The 17620-nt window shown below is 41.4% G+C and overlaps 1 protein-coding gene across 1 annotated transcript in view; it reads right to left on the bottom strand.

The window, feature by feature from the left end:
* Positions 1-2409: 2409 nt before the first annotated feature.
* CDR2 (cerebellar degeneration related protein 2) overlaps positions 2410-17620 on the bottom strand; it is a 26751-nt gene continuing 11540 nt past the window's right edge. The window contains exons 3-5 of the mRNA XM_002926062.4: positions 5884-6032; positions 5461-5625; positions 2410-4316 (exon numbers count right to left, since the gene is read on the bottom strand). Of these exons, the coding sequence (XP_002926108.2) occupies positions 3452-4316; positions 5461-5625; positions 5884-6032 (1179 nt within the window). The 3' untranslated portion in view covers positions 2410-3451. The remainder of the gene's footprint in view (positions 4317-5460; positions 5626-5883; positions 6033-17620) is intronic.

Raw genomic sequence — 17620 nt, 5'->3', positions numbered from 1 at the left:
AGACAGAGACAGCCAGCGAGAGAGGGAACACAAGCAGGGGGAGTGGGAGAGGAAGAAGCAGGCTCACAGCAGAGGAGCCTGACATGGGGCTCGATCCCACAACGCCGGGATCACGCCGAGCCGAAGGCAGACGCTTAACCGCTGTGCCACCCAGGAGCCCCGGAAGAGTTAATACTGTTAAAATGTCAATATTACTCAGTGATCTACAGATTCGACGCAATCTCTATCCAAATCCCAATGACAATTCTTGCAGAAATGATAAAGCTACCCTAAAATTCATATGGAATCTTAAGGGATACTGAATAGCCAACACAATCTCAAAACAAAAACAAAAGCTGGAGGACTCGTACTTCCTGATCCCAATACTTACATTGAGCTCCTTGCTTGGTGCGGAGACTGCTTCTCCCTCTGCCTGTCACTACCCCTGCTTGTGCTGAAAAATAAAATGTTAACAAAAAAAAAAGAAAGAAAAAGAAAAACAGGCGAAAGACAGAATGGCAAAAATAGACAAGGCAAGAAACAACAATTGTTGGAGAGGATGTGGAGAAAGGGGATCCCTCCTACATTGTTGGTGGGAATGCAAGTTGGTACAGCCACTCTGGAAAACAGTGTGGAGGTCCCTTAAAAAGTTAAAAACTGAGCTACCCTATGATCCAGCCATTGCACCACTGGGTGTTTACCCCAAAGATACAGACGTAGTGAAGAGAAGGGCCATATGCATCCCAATGTTCATAGCAGCATTGTCCACAATAGCTAAATCATGGAAGGAGCCGAGATGCCCTTCAACAGATGACTGGATTAAGAAGCTGTGGTCCATATATACAATGGAATATTACTCAGCTATCAGAAAGAACGAATTCTCAACATTTGCTGCAACATGGACGGCACTGGAGGAGATAATGCTAAGTGAAATAAGCCGAGAAAGACAATTATCATATGATTTCTCTCATCTATGGAACATAAGAACTAGGATGATCGGTAGGGGAAGAAAGGGATAAAGAAAGGGGGGGTAATCAGAAGGGGGAATGAAACATGAGAGACTATGGACTACAGGAAACAAACTAAGGGCCTCAGAGGGGAGGGGCGTGGGGGAATGGGATAGACTGGTGATGGGTAGTAAGGAGGGCACGTATTGCATGGTGCACTGGGTGTCATACGCAACTAATGAACCATCGAACTTTACATCGGAAACCGGGGATGTACTGTATGGTGACTAACATAATAAAAAATCATTAAAATAATAAAAAATCATTAAAAAAATAAAATTAAAAAAGAACAGTAAAGTAAAAAAAAAAGAAAAAGAAAAATAGGCAAAAGATAATGGCCTTTTAACAGATAAAATACTCAATAAATGAAATTTAAACTACAAGGAAACCCCACTTTTCTTCCCTTAGTTTGGTAAGGGTCAGAAAGTTTACTGGCACGGGTGTGAGCAACTGGGCATCCTCCTATATTGGTGGGGGGGTGGGAGCTGGGGGATCAGTAAACTGGAAGATGGGAATAGCAAAATGCTCTTTTTTACTTCACTTCTAATGATTCATCTTCTAAATCTAAAGATACAGGGACTACTTAAATGGATTCTTATATATGGATACGTATGTGATATGTGATATACACACACACACACACACCTATCAGCGTGCCAGCCAGAGGCCAGTCTGTCGTGGGATTTCCTGAGGTTAAACAGAACTGGATTATAGAGCAGACACCAGCAGCCACCTTCTTTCCTCAACCGTACCCATTGGTTAAATGTACATGAAGAGTTTCTATCATGGATGTAATACTATTGTAAAGAATGTAAACGGTCAGATAGGTTAATGTTTCCAAGATACACGGTTCGGTGAAAATGGAAGCTACAGTGACGGCAGCTGGTGGTGTATACACTTGAAGAAAACAGGCCGATGGGAACATACTCATGTATTAAACGTATGCACAGAATATTTTGGAAGAATATACAAGAAACTGGTAAGTAGTTGATCCTGGGGAGGAGCTAGGAGGTCAGGGACAACAAGATGACTTCCCTTACAAACTCTTTGTACTGTTTCACAAAATGAAAGCCAAATTTAGATTCAGTGCTCATTTTAATATTTAAATACTGTGAAGTGTCTTTCCTATGATTGAATGGTCAAATGTTTTGAGTCAAATGCTATTAATTCAGAACCAGGTCTGACATTTCTAAAATAGTGAACATTGATATATAAAGTATATACATTTGAAAGTATGTTTCAGTCATATAGTTATTCCAATGAACACATTAACATGAGAACCCCAAAGAATGGGGAAAAATAGAAATAAATCATGATCAAATCTCAGCTATCTGTTGGAAGAAAAAAAATGGCAAGTTGGTTACAACAGTAAAAGGGCTTCAGCTTAGAATAAGCAAGTGATCCATTTGTTCATTTTCATAGGTAGTTTTATTTGGCTTTTAGAAAAATATATACAATAACTGGAACTTCAGTTCTTTTAAATAGTTTTAAATTAGAAGTATACAAGTGAGATGAGTAGATTCCCACAGAACAATACTGTTTAGTAAAGTAGCAGGCAGCAATTTCTGCAGCAAGTCAACATTTCTAGGAACCGCGGGAACTGAGCAAGGGCAGCTTGTGGCTGTCCGCTTAGCCAGCTCGACAACACAGTAGGAGGGGCTTGATCTTGCTTCTTTAGTTTGACTTTAAGAACGATTTACATATTTGCCTATGCCAACGACTACAGCTTTGAGTACAAACATACATCTGAAGGAACGGGCGGGGGTGGGGGGGCCCTCTAGGGCCTATGCTAAAAGCTGACTTTGGTCAAACCAGAGCTTGCCTTTCAGTCTGGTATCGGTTGGATTTAGATACATTATGATCACATGTCAGTCTCAGCTCAACTGGTAGCAGATGTAACAAAACTCAAGGCTTGCAGTATCTGTTAATGCCATTTATTTTGGATTAGACCCCTGCTTTCTCCTGGACATTCTTCTTAATGAATTCACAGTATCCAACAGTATGTGAAAGCTACTTCAGTTTGGCAGCCATCTGACTTCTATAGTTTTGAGAAACAAGGAGGCAGTAGGAGTTGCCTTAGTTCTGTTTCAACTCTGCCCTTTTGCCCCTGTATCCCATACACTATCTACTATACACTAGAGTAACTCCAGGCCTACCTCCCTCAGGAGCATGGATCTATCCCTCCACTGGCTCTGGGGCTTTTCAAGGAATCACAACCTAATCAGCGCACCAGCCAGAGGCCAGGTTGTCATGGGATTTCCTGAGGAGCTTAAGTGGAACTGGATTATAGAACTGACACCAGCAGCCACCTTCTTCGCCCGCTGCTGTTCGCAGCTGCTAAATAAGCAAACCGACGAGGCAAACATCATGAGCAATATCAGGCTGTGGGGTTTACAAACACTTGTCGGAGTGGGAGAGAGGGGTGAAAGGAAATAGACAAATTAGTAGTAGAGCTGGAGGCTGAATTAGGAATGAGAGGACAGCGATCGGTATTTTGTTCTCTGTTCATCTATTTCCTGCTTAGTTTTCTTGATGCAACTAAAGATCTCCTTAAAGAGCGCTTTGTATTCCGGAGGTGTCGTGGTGGTAGGGGAACTGATGGGCTCTGGGGTAACAGAGGCTGGCTCCCAGCTGCTGGTGCCGGGCTCAGGCTGCACATTCGTCGCGGCCAGGTCTTTGGCTAGAGCCCTGGAGGTCTGCACCGCCTTGTGGGACAGCGAGTCCTCCTCCTGCTGGCACTTCTTCAGCAGCTCCTCATACTTCACCTTCAGGGCGCTGTACTGAGTGTCCACTTCATGCAGAAGGGAGATGCCTCTCTGCTTCACAGCCCTGGCCCTCCGAATGCAGGTCTCCTCGTGGCCCCTCACGATGTCCCCCCCTGCCAAGCTGCTTAGCACCGTCTCGCTGCTGCTGCGCTTGAGTGGCTTTCGGTGGGCTTCCGGCACAGGCAGCAACAGCTCCTCCAGGAGGCTCTGGCTGTGTTCCTTGAAAGGGATGAACAGAGAGTCTGGCACCAGCTTCTCGACCCCATTCACAAAAGGATGCTCCGACTGCAGCATCTGCCGCATCTCTGCCACCTCGGCCTCCAATTCTAGCGCCCGCGCTCGGTAGGCGTCTGTGGCTCCCAGCTGCTGTTCCAGGTCACTGTTCTCCTTGAGCACAAGCCCATATTCCTCCTCCATAGTCACCCGCTTCTGCCGCTCCAGGTTCAGCTGCGCCTGCAACATCGTCACTGTTTTCTTCAAATGCTCATTTTCTTCTTCATCAGGGCTTTGCTGACTTTGCAAGGAAGTGATCTTCTCGGCAAACACATGATCATACACAAAGTGTCTAGGAGAAAAACGGTGAAAGAATATATTACCAAAAAAAATGTAACTGGGTCAACTGGGAATGAAAACAGGGAGACTGATTTTTTTTTTTCAACTATTTTTGAGGAACTGTGACAGTGATCAATTTTTTGCCTACTCTAAACACATGTAAGAAAACATAATTTTTGTGACTATTCTTTTAACCATTAAAAGTACTACAGAGGGACACCTGGGTGGCTCATTCAGTTAAGTGTCTGAGCCCCACGGTGGGCTCCTTGCTCAGTGGGGAGCCTGCTTCTCCCTCTGCCTGCTGCTCCCCCTGCTTGTGCTGATAAATAAAATCTTTAAAAATAAACAAATAAATAAAAGTACTACAGAACACACATTCTCAAAGCCGAGTTATGACTGATACCTGTCAAGAAAATTAGAATGGCTCAGTGGTTCTTAACCTTAGCTGCATACCAGAATCACCTGGGCAGCTTTTTACCTGCACCCAGAAATCCTGATTTAGGCCTGACAGACTCATTGGTATTGGTGTTTGAAAAATTCCAAAGCGACTTGATGAACAGTCCAGGTTGACAGCCACCAAATGCAGAAGCCAGTAGCTCTCCTGTGCAAAGTCCTAGGCAAATTTTAACTGTGCTTATTTGTGATTTATATCGGCCTCTCCCTGACACTGGAAGTATGAAGGCAGGAACTGGGCCTATTTTGCTCACCCTCCTCATGTCTGGCATAGCACCTGCCATATAATAGGTGCTCAAGTAGTGGTTCTTAAATATTCAGTCTCTTAACTCTCAATTATAAAGGCATTTCTGTAGGCAAAAAACTTGTTTTATTGAAATTTCGATTTGTTCCTACTCTAATGTGTTTTCTACGCAAACCTGAAGTCTACCAGAAGTACTGCACCTTAATTTAAAGACAGCACATGAAAAGCACTGAAATGAATACTCCCAAGACTTTCAAAAAAAAGTTTCTGCAGAATTACCAATACCCAAGAACTCTATCAGTTGTACGTGTACGTCTAAGTGGTTTTGCTCAAACCACTGGTAGTCTCATTGCCAAGTGGCATTTCTTAAAAGGGTACTTTTAATCTACTGGAGTCCAGGATGTGTTGCAGACATGAGACGCTCCCCTGCTCATCAGTGACATCAGTGGCAGGCTCTTACTGGCGGAGGTCATACAGCTCTTTCAGACATGAGAAGCTGGGTGCCGATTTCTCCTGGTCACATTTCCCCTGGCTCCTTCTTCCTTGGCCAGATGACTTCAACTCCTCCACTTGGCTCTGGAGGTGATCAATGTTGGTTTGTAGGCATTCGATTGTTTCGGTCAAACTGTGAGGAACAGACAGAAGCCATTTGTTGCTTGTCATATTAAATTAAGGGCATAAGCAGTGAGGAGAGATTAGTTGCCAGCCACTCAAACTGGGCTTTCTTAATTGGAAAGGACTTCTATTTAATCTCTATTCTCCATAAAGAATTAAATTAAACCATACCCCATATTGACCCAAACCCACTACAGCCACATTCTCTTCTAGTTTATACTAAATGACTTCCCCCTAGGACTTCCTCAACAGATTCTAGAAAATTTACCTCAGAATCTTTTGCTGTGAGGCCTTGCTGTCAGCAACTAGCTTTTGATTTGTTTCTTCCAGTTCCCTTGCTGTGACATCTAACTGCTCATAAACCTTTGCATGCTGTTCATTCATCTGCCGTAGAAGCTCCACCTGCTTGGTCAGATACTGTAAGAGAAAATGACTGTGACCAGGTTATACATTAAACAGACAAAATACCTGCAGTATTCTAACACCTTCTCTCTCATTCTCCGACACCAACTGGGTACCCTACAATTCAATTCTGACACTCCCTACCTGTAGTCAGCCCACAGGTTAGAAGGGCTCGGTCTCAGGCTACTGTCCCACCTCAGACACCAGCTGCAAGACCCAGAGACCACTTGTACTTCTGACCAACCAGCTGTAAATTGGAAGGTTTCCACAATCTCCCCTCAGGTTCAGTAATTCACTACAATAGCTCACAGAACTCAGGAAATCACTTTCCTTACACTGACTGCTTTATTAAAAAGATTTAACCACTCAGGAAGAGCCACATGGGAGAGATGCACAGGGCCGAGTATTGGGGTGGAGAACAGTGCAGAGCTTCCACACCCTCTCCAGACATACCACCCTCCCAGCATATCGATGTGCTCCTTGTTTCAAGATTTTAGTGAAGCTTCACTGCATACACATGACTGATGAGATCACTGGCCATGGTGACTGAACTCGATCTCCAGCCCCATCCCCTCCCCCCAGAGGTTGAGGGTTGGACTGATGGTTCTAACTCTCTAATAACATGGTTGTGCTCCTTCTGGCAACAAGTTCCCATCCTATCACTCAGGAAATTCCAGGTGTTTTAGAAGCTCTGTGCCAGGAACTAGAGACGAAGATCAAATACATGATTTTCATTATACCACAATACCAGAGGTTTATTTTATGTAAAGAAAAACTTTAAATCCCAATTAAAGTACTTGCCTATAGGAAATAAGTACAGGCCATCCTTTATATGTTTACTTTCCTTAATGCTTACCAACATCCTATGTATCATGAGGCTGGTTGACTCTTGCAAAGCACAAGACATGCATAAAATTAATATTCAACAAGAAAATCTAAAGTGAGACTGACAATTCCACAAGAGAAAAAGCAATGGAACACATGATTGATGTTTAAGCAAAAATACCATGTTTTACCGAAATAGGAAAGCCTAAAGTAGAGAATTTTAGATGACTTTTTACTTGGAAAAAAGTCAAATTTTTTTCTCCAAATGAGCCACTCTGGACCAAAAAATAGGGAAAATAACATTAATTTAACCAGAAAGAGATATTTAGCTTACTATGATTCAAAGACTCTTGTTATTTTTAATACTGTGAGGGTGTTATCACCATAATCCTCCTTATTCATGAGAAATTTGCCAGATTGTTTTCTAAATGGCCAAGGATAAAAGGGAATAATCAGTCTTCATGCCTCAGTGTTAAATTACATTGATTTCCCCTCCTACTCAACTCTACCAGAAGACAATGAAACACAGTATATACTTCAAATGGAACATTCATAATATTTCTCTAGAGCACAACTAGAAAGAGGAAAAGGTGGGTTCAAAGCATCACCAATGATGGTAACAGACCAAAGACATGGCTTTAAATTCTCTTTCTTTCTTTTTTCCTTTCTTCCCTTCTCTTTCTTCCTATCATCTATCTATCTATCTATCTATCTATCTATCTATCTATCTATCTATCTATCTATCGAGGCTCCATGCCCAGTGCAGAGCCCAACGTGGGGCTTGAACTCACAAACCTGAGATCAAGACCTGAAGAGTTGGACATTTAACCAACTGAGCCACCCAGGTGCCCCAAGACATGACACTTATTTTTTAAGATTTATTTATTTGAGAGCACGCACACACACAGGGGAGGTGCAGAAGGAGAGAGGGTCTTAAGCAGACTGCGCTGAGTGTGGAGCCCAATGCAGGGCCCATTCTCATGACCCTGAGGTCACGACCTGAGCCAAAACCAAGAGTCAGACACTTAACCGACTGAGCCACCCAGGTGCCCCAAGAAAAATGTTTTTAAAGTCATGTCTTGGGTACCTGGGTAGCTCAGTCAGTTAAGCATCTGACTCTTGGTTTCAGTTCAGGTCGTGACCTCAGGTCATGAGACTGGGCCCTGCACTGGGCTCCACACTCAGCGCAGAGGTGGCTTGGGAATCTCTCTCCTCCTCTGCCCCTCCCACTTGCTCTCTTGCAAATAAATAAATCTTCAAAAAACCCCAACACTTTTCTTGGGGCTTTTTATACAACTATACAGTTGATCATTGAACAACATGGGGTTGGGGGCACCAACTCCCGCACAGTTGAAAACCCATGTAGAACTTTGGACTCCTCCAACACTTTAACAGCCTATTATTGACTGGAAGCCTTACTGATAACATAAACAGTTGATTAACACATTTTGTATGTTTATATGAATTACATGCCATATTCTGACAAAGTAAGCTTGAGAAAAGAAAATGTTAAGAAAATCATGAGGGGCATCTTGGTGGCTCAGTGGGTTAAGCGTCTGCCTTTGGCTCAGGTCGTAATCCCAGGCTCCTGGGATCGCGCCCCCGCCCCCCAAATCAGGCTCCCTGCTCAGTGGGGAGTCTGCTTCTCCCTTTCCCTCTGCCCCTCCCCGGCTAGTGCTCAGTCACGCGCTCTCTCTCAAATAAATAAATGTTAAAAAAAAAAAATCACAAGGAAGAGAAAATACATTTACACTACTGCTCTGTATCAGAAAAAAATCCTTGTGTAAGTGGACCCACATAGTTCAAACCTGTGTTGTTAAGGGTCAACTGTACAACTGTATTCACAAAGCTAATGTGCTAAATGATTTTCAGTAGGCTCTTTACATGACAACGTGACAGAGTTGAAAAAAAGCTTATATGTTCTTTTTAAAAATCTAGTTATATAACTTGGTAGCAATGTGTTGAGAAAACACTTAACTCTCATAACTTCAACTTTCTCATCTGGAACTCTTGGGGCCAAAAATGTTTTTGGAAAATTCTTTGAATTTTTTTTTTTAAGATTTTATTTATTTATTCGACAGAGATAGAGACAGCCAGCGAGAGAGGGAACACAAGCAGGGGGAGTGGGAGAGGAAGAAGCAGGCTCACAGCGGAGGAGCCTGATGTGGGGCTTGATCCCACAACGCCGGGATCACGCCCTGGGCCGAAGGCAGATGCTCAACTGCTGTGCCGCCCAAGCGCCCCATGGAAAATTCTTTAAATTTTAGAGAGACAACATGGCACACACACAATAAACTTTATAACATCCTCAGTGAGGTATGGGCAGCACCCTGTAATTGAGCATTAACATTTCTGCATTGAAAAGTGTGAATAAGGATTATAAACAGCCTTACATCATCAGTTCAGATAGGTTTTGCTACTAAATGAATTTGCTGCAAGCTTAAGAAAAAAATAATCTTGTTTTACAGAGCCTTTTGGGTTCGGAATTGAAAATAAGGGGTTGTGGATTAATGACTAACCTATCTTGTAGGACTTAAAGTATTAAATAAGGTAAGTGAGCACACACCAACCACAGTCCCTATAAAATCTTGTGTTTATTCTTCACTCCCTTAACACCCATCAGTTTCTCCTAGGAGTAGGTCCTTAATGCTGCCCTCTGGCTAGCAATGTCATAGCAGGTTCCTGTCACTAATGGGAATGTGTTCGATCCCTTAGGAACAAAGTGTTTAGAATACAGGAATACGTACAATAGGTACAGAAATTTCACAAGCTACTTTTATATCAAGTATAGGTCTTAGGTATTCTTTAGGACTGATTCACAATAACTTGAAAAAAGGCTAATGCTTAGACCAGATACTAATTATTAATTTACAACAGAAGCTGTCTCTGCCCAGTGACCGGAATATTCACATCCTCTGTAGGAGATACATATGCCTTGTAGAAGGCAGGTGAGAGGTCAATTCCCACAGAAGACTTTTGGTGGGCACAGGATCAGAGAAAAGAGCCTGGTGGGAGGCAGCAGTAGCTAAAAGCACAGGCTCTGGGGCTGGAATTTGGTTTGAAGTTCTGCTTCACCACTTCTAACCAGGTGACCTTTGGCAAGTAGTTTAATTTTTCTCAGGTGAAATTTCCTCATCACCTACCTCACCAGGGTTTGCTTTAAGGTTCAAGCGTGTGAAGGGTTCAGCATGGCATGGGCATATGGTAAAACTGCTCAGTGAGAGGCAGCTATTGTCATCTTACCTACAGTTACAGTTCAAGAACTTGAGTGTGCTAAGATTCATCTGGGGGCTTTATTAAACTATAGGAACCTGGGCCCCTTTCTTCTAAAATTCTAAGTCAATGAGACTGGGGCAGAGCCAGCACTCTGCATTTTCAGCAAAAACCCCAGGTGATGTCAGTACACGTCGTCCATGGATCACACTTATCAGAGAAATGTTGATCTCCGACACAGAAAATCCTGGAAGTCTCTCCTCCCGCAAACTAATGTCTTTCTCTTGGGTCCAGTAGACAACAACATTCACTTGGATCAACAATGATTCTTAAGCTTAATGCTTACCGTTTCCCTCCTTAAGACTTAACTTTAGTTGCAGGTCTTCAACTAAGATGAAGCGATACCATAACTGTCCCAGCAACCTTCTCTCCCAGCTCCACTTCATATGTTCTTACAGTCACACTTCCCCACAGTAACACATTAGCTGTCTTGACCTTGTGTGCTGCTTCCTCAGTCTACCCAAGTATGGGCTCTTTACAGATGACTAATTTTATCTACGTTTTTAATTTTTTATTATGAATAATTTCAAACACATAAATGGGAAAAAATGGTTTAATGAGCCCTTGTATCCATCATCCGTTGTTTTTTTTTTTAAGATTTTATTTATTTATTCGACAGAGATAGAGACAGCCAGAGAGAGAGAACACAAGCAGGGGGAGTGGGAGAGGAAGAAGCAGGCCTATAGCTGAAGAGCCTGATGGGGGGCTGGATCCCATAACGCCGGGATCACGCCCTGAGCCGAAGGCAGACGCTTAACCACTGTGCCACCCAGGCGCCCCTATCCATCATCCATTTTAACAATTATCAATCTTGTTGCATCTCTACTTTTCTTCTCATCTCCAATCATTTTAAACCAAAGCCAAGACATCTTGAGTCAAATATACATATTCATATATTTCTAAGAGAAAAGACTTTTCCTTTGAACTACAGTTTTAATCATACCTAAAAGAATCCCAATAATCCCTTACTATCATCTATTTGTGTTTCAGTGTAAATTAATATTTTCCCAACCATCTCTTACGTGGCTCTTCCAGCTTCACCGGAGAGTTACTGATTCATCCTTATTTCACACTCAGTGTACCTTTACCTTAAAATTATGGAGTTGCCTCACTCTAATCTAAGCAAGCTCCCCCTTCCTTTCAGGGATGTTTTTTTCCTGTCTGGTTCCATCAAAACCAGCAGTTCTTAACCTGGGGTCCACAGACAGAACTGAGAGCATCTGTGAATTTGGATGAGGGAGAAGTTACATCTTCATTTTCTCTAACTTTTGACATTTAGCACTTCCTTTGATTTTGAATGGAGGCAACAATCATCAGTAGTATGACGGGGTACCTAGGACTTCATCACCAATAGAAATCACAGGTATTTTCATATCATGTGATAGTGGTTGCAGAAATCTTGATTTATTGGTTACACTCATCACTATTTGAAATTACAGTTTTTAGACTGACAATTAGGATCTTGGTATTTAATGTATTAATAACAAAACATATTACTATATCACATTTATTTTTTCATTATTTTGATAGGCATTTCAATATAACAGATTCCCTTTTATTCTATATATTTTAAGAGAATCAAAACAGACCTCACCAGACAGCCAAAGGGATCTATGGCACAAAAATGGTTAAGAACTCCAATACCCTTTAGGCCTCTGTTCAAACATAACCTCTTCAGAAGCCTTTCCAGACCACCCTGTCTCAAGTAGCACTCCTCCCAAGGCACCTTATCAATTTTCTTCAAAACAATTAGCACAACAAACAACTAAAGTGCTTACTTTTAGTGTCCAGTCTTTCTAACCCTCCTTGAAAAGGGAAGCCTCTTCTCTCTCTAGTCAATTTAGCACAATTCCCGACACATAGTAGGGATTCAAAAAATACTGGCTAAATGGCAGTTTCTTTAAGTAGGCTTCACCTCCAACGTGGCACTTGAACTCATGACCCTGAAATTAAGAGTCACATGCTTCACCAACTGAGCCAGCCAGGTGCCCCAAAATGGCAATTTCTAGACCTCTATTCACAACAGCTTACTGTGCTCTATACCACAATTAAAACTGCTGAAATGTTGAGACTTAATTGAAAGATTCTAAGAAGGGCTTTGGTTATAACCCTCTTGGGAAAAGGTCTTAATAGCCACTAATTCCCCCCCTTGCCCCATTTATAGACTTCTCTGTATTTATTCCCATGGCACAAATACTTCCCAGTAATCTGAAAGACATTTATAATTCCTACAAGCTATTATGTGGTTGTCGCCCCATTTATTTTAAAGATTTTATTTGACAGAGATAGAACAAGCAGGGGGAGTAGAGTCAGAGAGAGAGGGAGAAGCAGGCTCCCCATTGAGCAGGGAGCCTGATGCGGGGGCTCAATCCCAGGACCCTGGGATCATGACCTGAGCCAAAGAGAGACTCTTACCTACTGAGCCACCCACTTGTCCTGTTGCCCACTTTTAAAGATATAATGTTCAAATTAGAGTTGTGGCCAATATAAAGGAAACAAGTAAACGTGCAAATAAAGTACAAAGAGGCTACAGCAGTCTCCCCTTATCCACTGGAGATACATTCCAAGACCCCCGTAGGTGCCTGAAACTGGATAGCACTGAACCCTAAATATACGACTATGTTTTTTCCCCTACACATACATACCTACATACATACCTATGATTAAGTTTAATTTATAAATTTGGCACAGCGAGAAATTAATAATAAAATAGAACGATTATAGCAATATGCTGTAATAAAATTTATGTGAATGTGGTCTCTCTCAAAAGATCTCACTGTGCTGTACCTACAAGTCTTACGATGCCGTGAGATGATAAAACACCACGTGATGAGATAAGGTCAGTGACGCAGGCCCTGTGACACTGTATGAGGCTACCAGGGACCTTCTGACCATTCCACAGAAGGAGAATCATCGGCTTCTGGATGGGGGCTGACCACATAACTGAAACTGCGGAAAGTGTAACCACAGACTGGGGGGGGCGGGGTTGGGGAGGACTAGTGTATTAAAAAAAAAAAAACTACAGTAAGTCCCCCTCGTTTGATATATAAACCTGTAATAAAAACACAATGAAAAACCATTTATGAAGAGCTTGTGATGCTTTGGTCTTAGAAGACTTGGCTTTAAGGACAATCTAAAGAATGGCAGGGAGCTTGTTTTCACATGACAGGAGTTTAATCTTATTATTATTAAATCAAAACTAATCAGAAAAGCCCTACTCCTCCAAGAATCTGTAATAGGTTACCTAATAAAGAAGTCTGACTAACTTGGTCAGCAACTTAAAAGGAAAATTATTAGCTCTCTCAGCAAGTAGTGATTATAGGGCCAGAGAATCAGAACTCTATGTGGTCAGATACTGCTTTAACGCTTGGCTTCCAAAGTCTCAAATTAGTATTTATCTAATTTTTTCTGAATCTAGAAGGAAATGGGTTAGCTGATTTTCTACCCTTCATTTAAAGGCACAGATATGCTTTTAATGTTCTGGTTTTCTCCATTCAGAATCTTTGATACACAGCCTCAAATGAATCCGACAGGACTGCCAAGATCCCAAAATTCAAGTGCCAAAAACTGCTCAAGTACAAAAGCATCTGTCATAGTCAATAGCAGAAAGGGAGACATTTAAGCAAAACACGGGGAGGGGAACACGAGAGTAGCAAAAACACAGGCAAAAATGTCAACTTTATAGGCAAGAGTATCAAAGTTTAAGTTCCATGAGTAATCACACACGTGTTTGGAATTTGCGTAGAATGCCACCTAGACCAGGAGTTCAAGGTTCAGGTTATGCACAAAAGCTGTAAACAGGTCACCTTAACAACTGAGGCAAACCTTTAAAAAAGAACAGCCAGCAAGATTATATTAACACCTATCTGTAATTGCAGAACCCTGACCTGGAATGGAAGAAAAGATAGACACAACCCCTACTAAAAACACGTAAGGAATGGAATGGAAATTTGGCTTTTAGGCCGTGTTGGGATAATCCTTTTATTAAGGATTACCACCCAAATCCTCTGAATTTAGTATCAAAATGACCCTCTACAATACTGAAGAAATATTTCCTATTACCTTTGAAAAATCTCTTTTCCCTGATTAAAATATTTTACTTTTCCTGTAGGAAATATAAGGGGGGAAAAAAGGGCATGAATATGAAAATTAAAACCACCTATAATATAATCGCACTATTAAAAGTTTGGCTTGTTTTTAAGACCAATTTTCCAGTAATTGAAAAGCATTTATTTTTTTTCTGAATTAAGACTCTTTCATTACTAAAATTCTTACAACACAGATAAACTGCAACAATTTATACTGCCCAAAATACATACACTTACATAACCTCATCCCCTCAGAACAACCCTGTGCCAATGTAGTGCAAGCATTCTTATCACCATTTAACAGCGGAGCAAACATGGTTTTGAGAGGTAATTCACATGCTTAAAGTCTCTAGCTATTTGCCATAGAATCGAGGACTTAAACCTGAATGTTTTAATGCTGAAGCCAGAGCTCCTTCTATCACCTTAAAAAAATCTCCAGAGGTGGGGGGCGCCTGGGTGGCACAGCGGTTAGGCGTCTGCCTTCGGCTCAGGGCGTGATCCCGGCGTTGTGGGATCGAGCCCCATGTCAGGATCTTCTGCTATGAGCCTGCTTCTTCCTCTCCCACTCCCCCTGCTTGTGTTCCCTCTCTCGCTGGCTGTCTCTATCTCTGTCGAATAAATAAATAANTTTAAAAAAAAAAAAAAACCCTTATTTAAAAAAAAAAAAAATCTCCAGAGGTGGAAACCCCCAGTTTAGGAATCACTAGAAGTGCTTTGCAAATTGTTTATCTGTTCCTCTCTTAAGATACTGATTTCAAGGGGTGCCTGGTTGGCTCAGTTAGTAGAGTAGGTGACTCTCACATCTCAGGGTCATGAGTTTAAGTCCCATGTTGGGCACAGTGTCTACTTATAAAAAAAAAAAAAGGATACTGATTTCAATAAGTATTTATTGATGATCTACTATGTGTGAAAGACCATGGATAAACACACCAACAGCCTTCAACATTGCAATGGGAAATAGGTGGGGGTTGGCGGGGCTAGAACAAATCAATAAATATACAGATTGATAAATGTAGTAAAGGAAGCATAAAATGCTTTAAAATTTCCAAGGAAGATATAAGCTCTTGAAACAAGGGATATCCTGAAGGCAAGACTACTTTGAGTGGTAGTGACAAGTCTTTGGGAATAATGCAGGTTTCTAAGCAGAGATGCAACAAGAACGTAAGGCTGTAGGCTTGCTTACACGACTGCAGGAATCTTTAAGAGAGTCCAATTATGTCTGATGGTGTCAGATCTCATTACACTCCAAAGCTTCTCTCCTCCCTCCTCACCCAGGAGAGAAAAACTTGCTCTGGAATCTTGAAAAATTAGATGTTCAGATTAACACTGAATAAAAGTCACACAGGCTATAGGCATCTCTGAAGCCAATCATTGCTTTCAATAGTTTAATTTTTTTTTTTTTTTTTTTTTTTTTTTTTTTACTTTAAAAACAATTACTAAGGGGCACCTGGGTGGCTCAGTCTGTTAAGCGTCTGCGTTCTGCTGGGGTCATGATCTCAGGGTCCTGGGATGGAGCCCCCACATCGTGCTCCCTGCTCAGCGGGGAGCATGCTTCTCCCTCTCTCTGTGTGCACGCACACTCTCTCTCAAACAAATAAAATCTTTAAAAAAGTCACTAAAAAAATACTGATCAATTATTTGAAACTCACTCAGAGTCTTTGAAAGCACACTTGTAGTTCTACTTACAAAATACCCTTGACAGTTTCTTGGTTGTCTATTTCTATAATATCTATAACACGTTACAGTTTGGGGTATTTTATCCTAGTATTTTCACCAGTTCTACACAATTCTTTATCCACTTTCAGTAGTTTGTTCCAGTACCAGTCTTCTGGATTGTCTCATCTCAAATTTTTCTGGGTGGTAGGATAAAGGGCTGACTCTGGTTTTCAACTATGTCTTTTTCTACCTTTTAAAAAATAATCATGTATTACTTTTCAAGTCAGGAAAGTCCAATAAACATTCTGAAAAGTTAGTTTAAAACTTGTACAAGAGGTAAAGTTCAAACAGGCTAAACTAATCTAGATTTTAGAATATTGGTTAGTGGGAGGGACGACTGGCAGGGCTGAAAATGTTCTCATTTCTTATCTAGGTGTTGGTTGCATCAGTATATTTACTTTATGAAAACTCATTCAACTATATATTTAGGATTTGTGCTTTTTTTCTGTATGCATATTTCAATAAAAAGTTTACTTAGAAAAAAACTGACCTAAGTTTTGAATTAAAGAAAGAGCCCTTACAAAACTTAGTGGGTTCCTGAAGGTTGCAATGATAAGCAGCACATAATGCAAGGGTCACCTTTTAGTAGGGAATTAGTCTCTTTGGCTGCCTGCTTCCTTTCATAAGAGCATCAAGCTTTCATTGTTTTAGACTATTGGAAGTCTATGTTGTGACTTGTAAGTCTGCACAGAAACAGATGTGACCTGAGCAGATAATAAAGCCAGTTGGGCGGGGGGGGGCGGTTTCCTCTGCCTGGTAAGCAGGCTTAACCAGCACTGCCATTTCATCACCCTATTTTGTCCCATCCCCATGGACTTTCATGAAGTGATTATAAAAAAGAAAGCCAACTACAATGGCAGAGAAGAAATCTATGAAAGTGTTGTCTCAGTCAAAACACAGCTTTGGATTAAGAGTAAAATGTTGAATGCTGAAATGCTTGGATCTATGAACTAGGGGACTGCATGCTCTATTATGGAAACAAGAGATTCATGAAAATGGTTCCAGAATATTCCAGGCTAAATTTATTTGAATGGCTGATACATATATTTTAAATTTATATTTAATCATTAATATCTGAACTGGATACTTCATTTCCATTATACTTTGCAACATCTTACAGAAGACAATAGATGGTATAGTGTTATTTGTAGATTTCATTTTTTTTATTTATTTTTAAAAAAGATTTTATTTATTTATTTGACAGAGAGATAGCACAAGTAGGCAGAGCGGCAGGCAGAGGGAGAGAGAGAAGCAGGCTCCCTGCTGAGCAGGAAGCCTGATGTGAGGCTGGATCCCAGAACACTGAGATCATGACCTGAGCTGAAGGCAGCCGCCTAACGTACTGAACCACCCAGGCACCCTAATTTTTAAAAGATTTTATTTGAGAGAGTGAAGGAGGGAGGGAGGGAGAGGGGGGGAGAGAGAGAGAAAGAGAGAAAGAGAGAGAGAGAGAGAGAGAGATCAGTCTAGAAGATATAATTGAGCAAATTACAGCTGAGAATTTCCCTAATCTGGGGAAGGAAACAAGCATTCGTGTCCAAGAGGCAGAGAGGACCCCTCCCAAGATGAATGAGAACAGACCAATACCCTGGCATATAATAGTAAAACTTGGACATCTTAGAACCAAGGAAGCAATCCTGAGAGCAGCTAGGGGGAAGAGATTTCTTACATACAGAGGGAGAACATCAGAATAACGTCAGA

Source organism: Ailuropoda melanoleuca, chromosome 10 (genome assembly GCF_002007445.2).
Source record: "Ailuropoda melanoleuca isolate Jingjing chromosome 10, ASM200744v2, whole genome shotgun sequence".
In the NCBI taxonomy this organism is placed as follows: Eukaryota; Metazoa; Chordata; class Mammalia; order Carnivora; family Ursidae; genus Ailuropoda; species Ailuropoda melanoleuca.
This window is presented reverse-complemented; position numbering and strand designations above follow the sequence as displayed.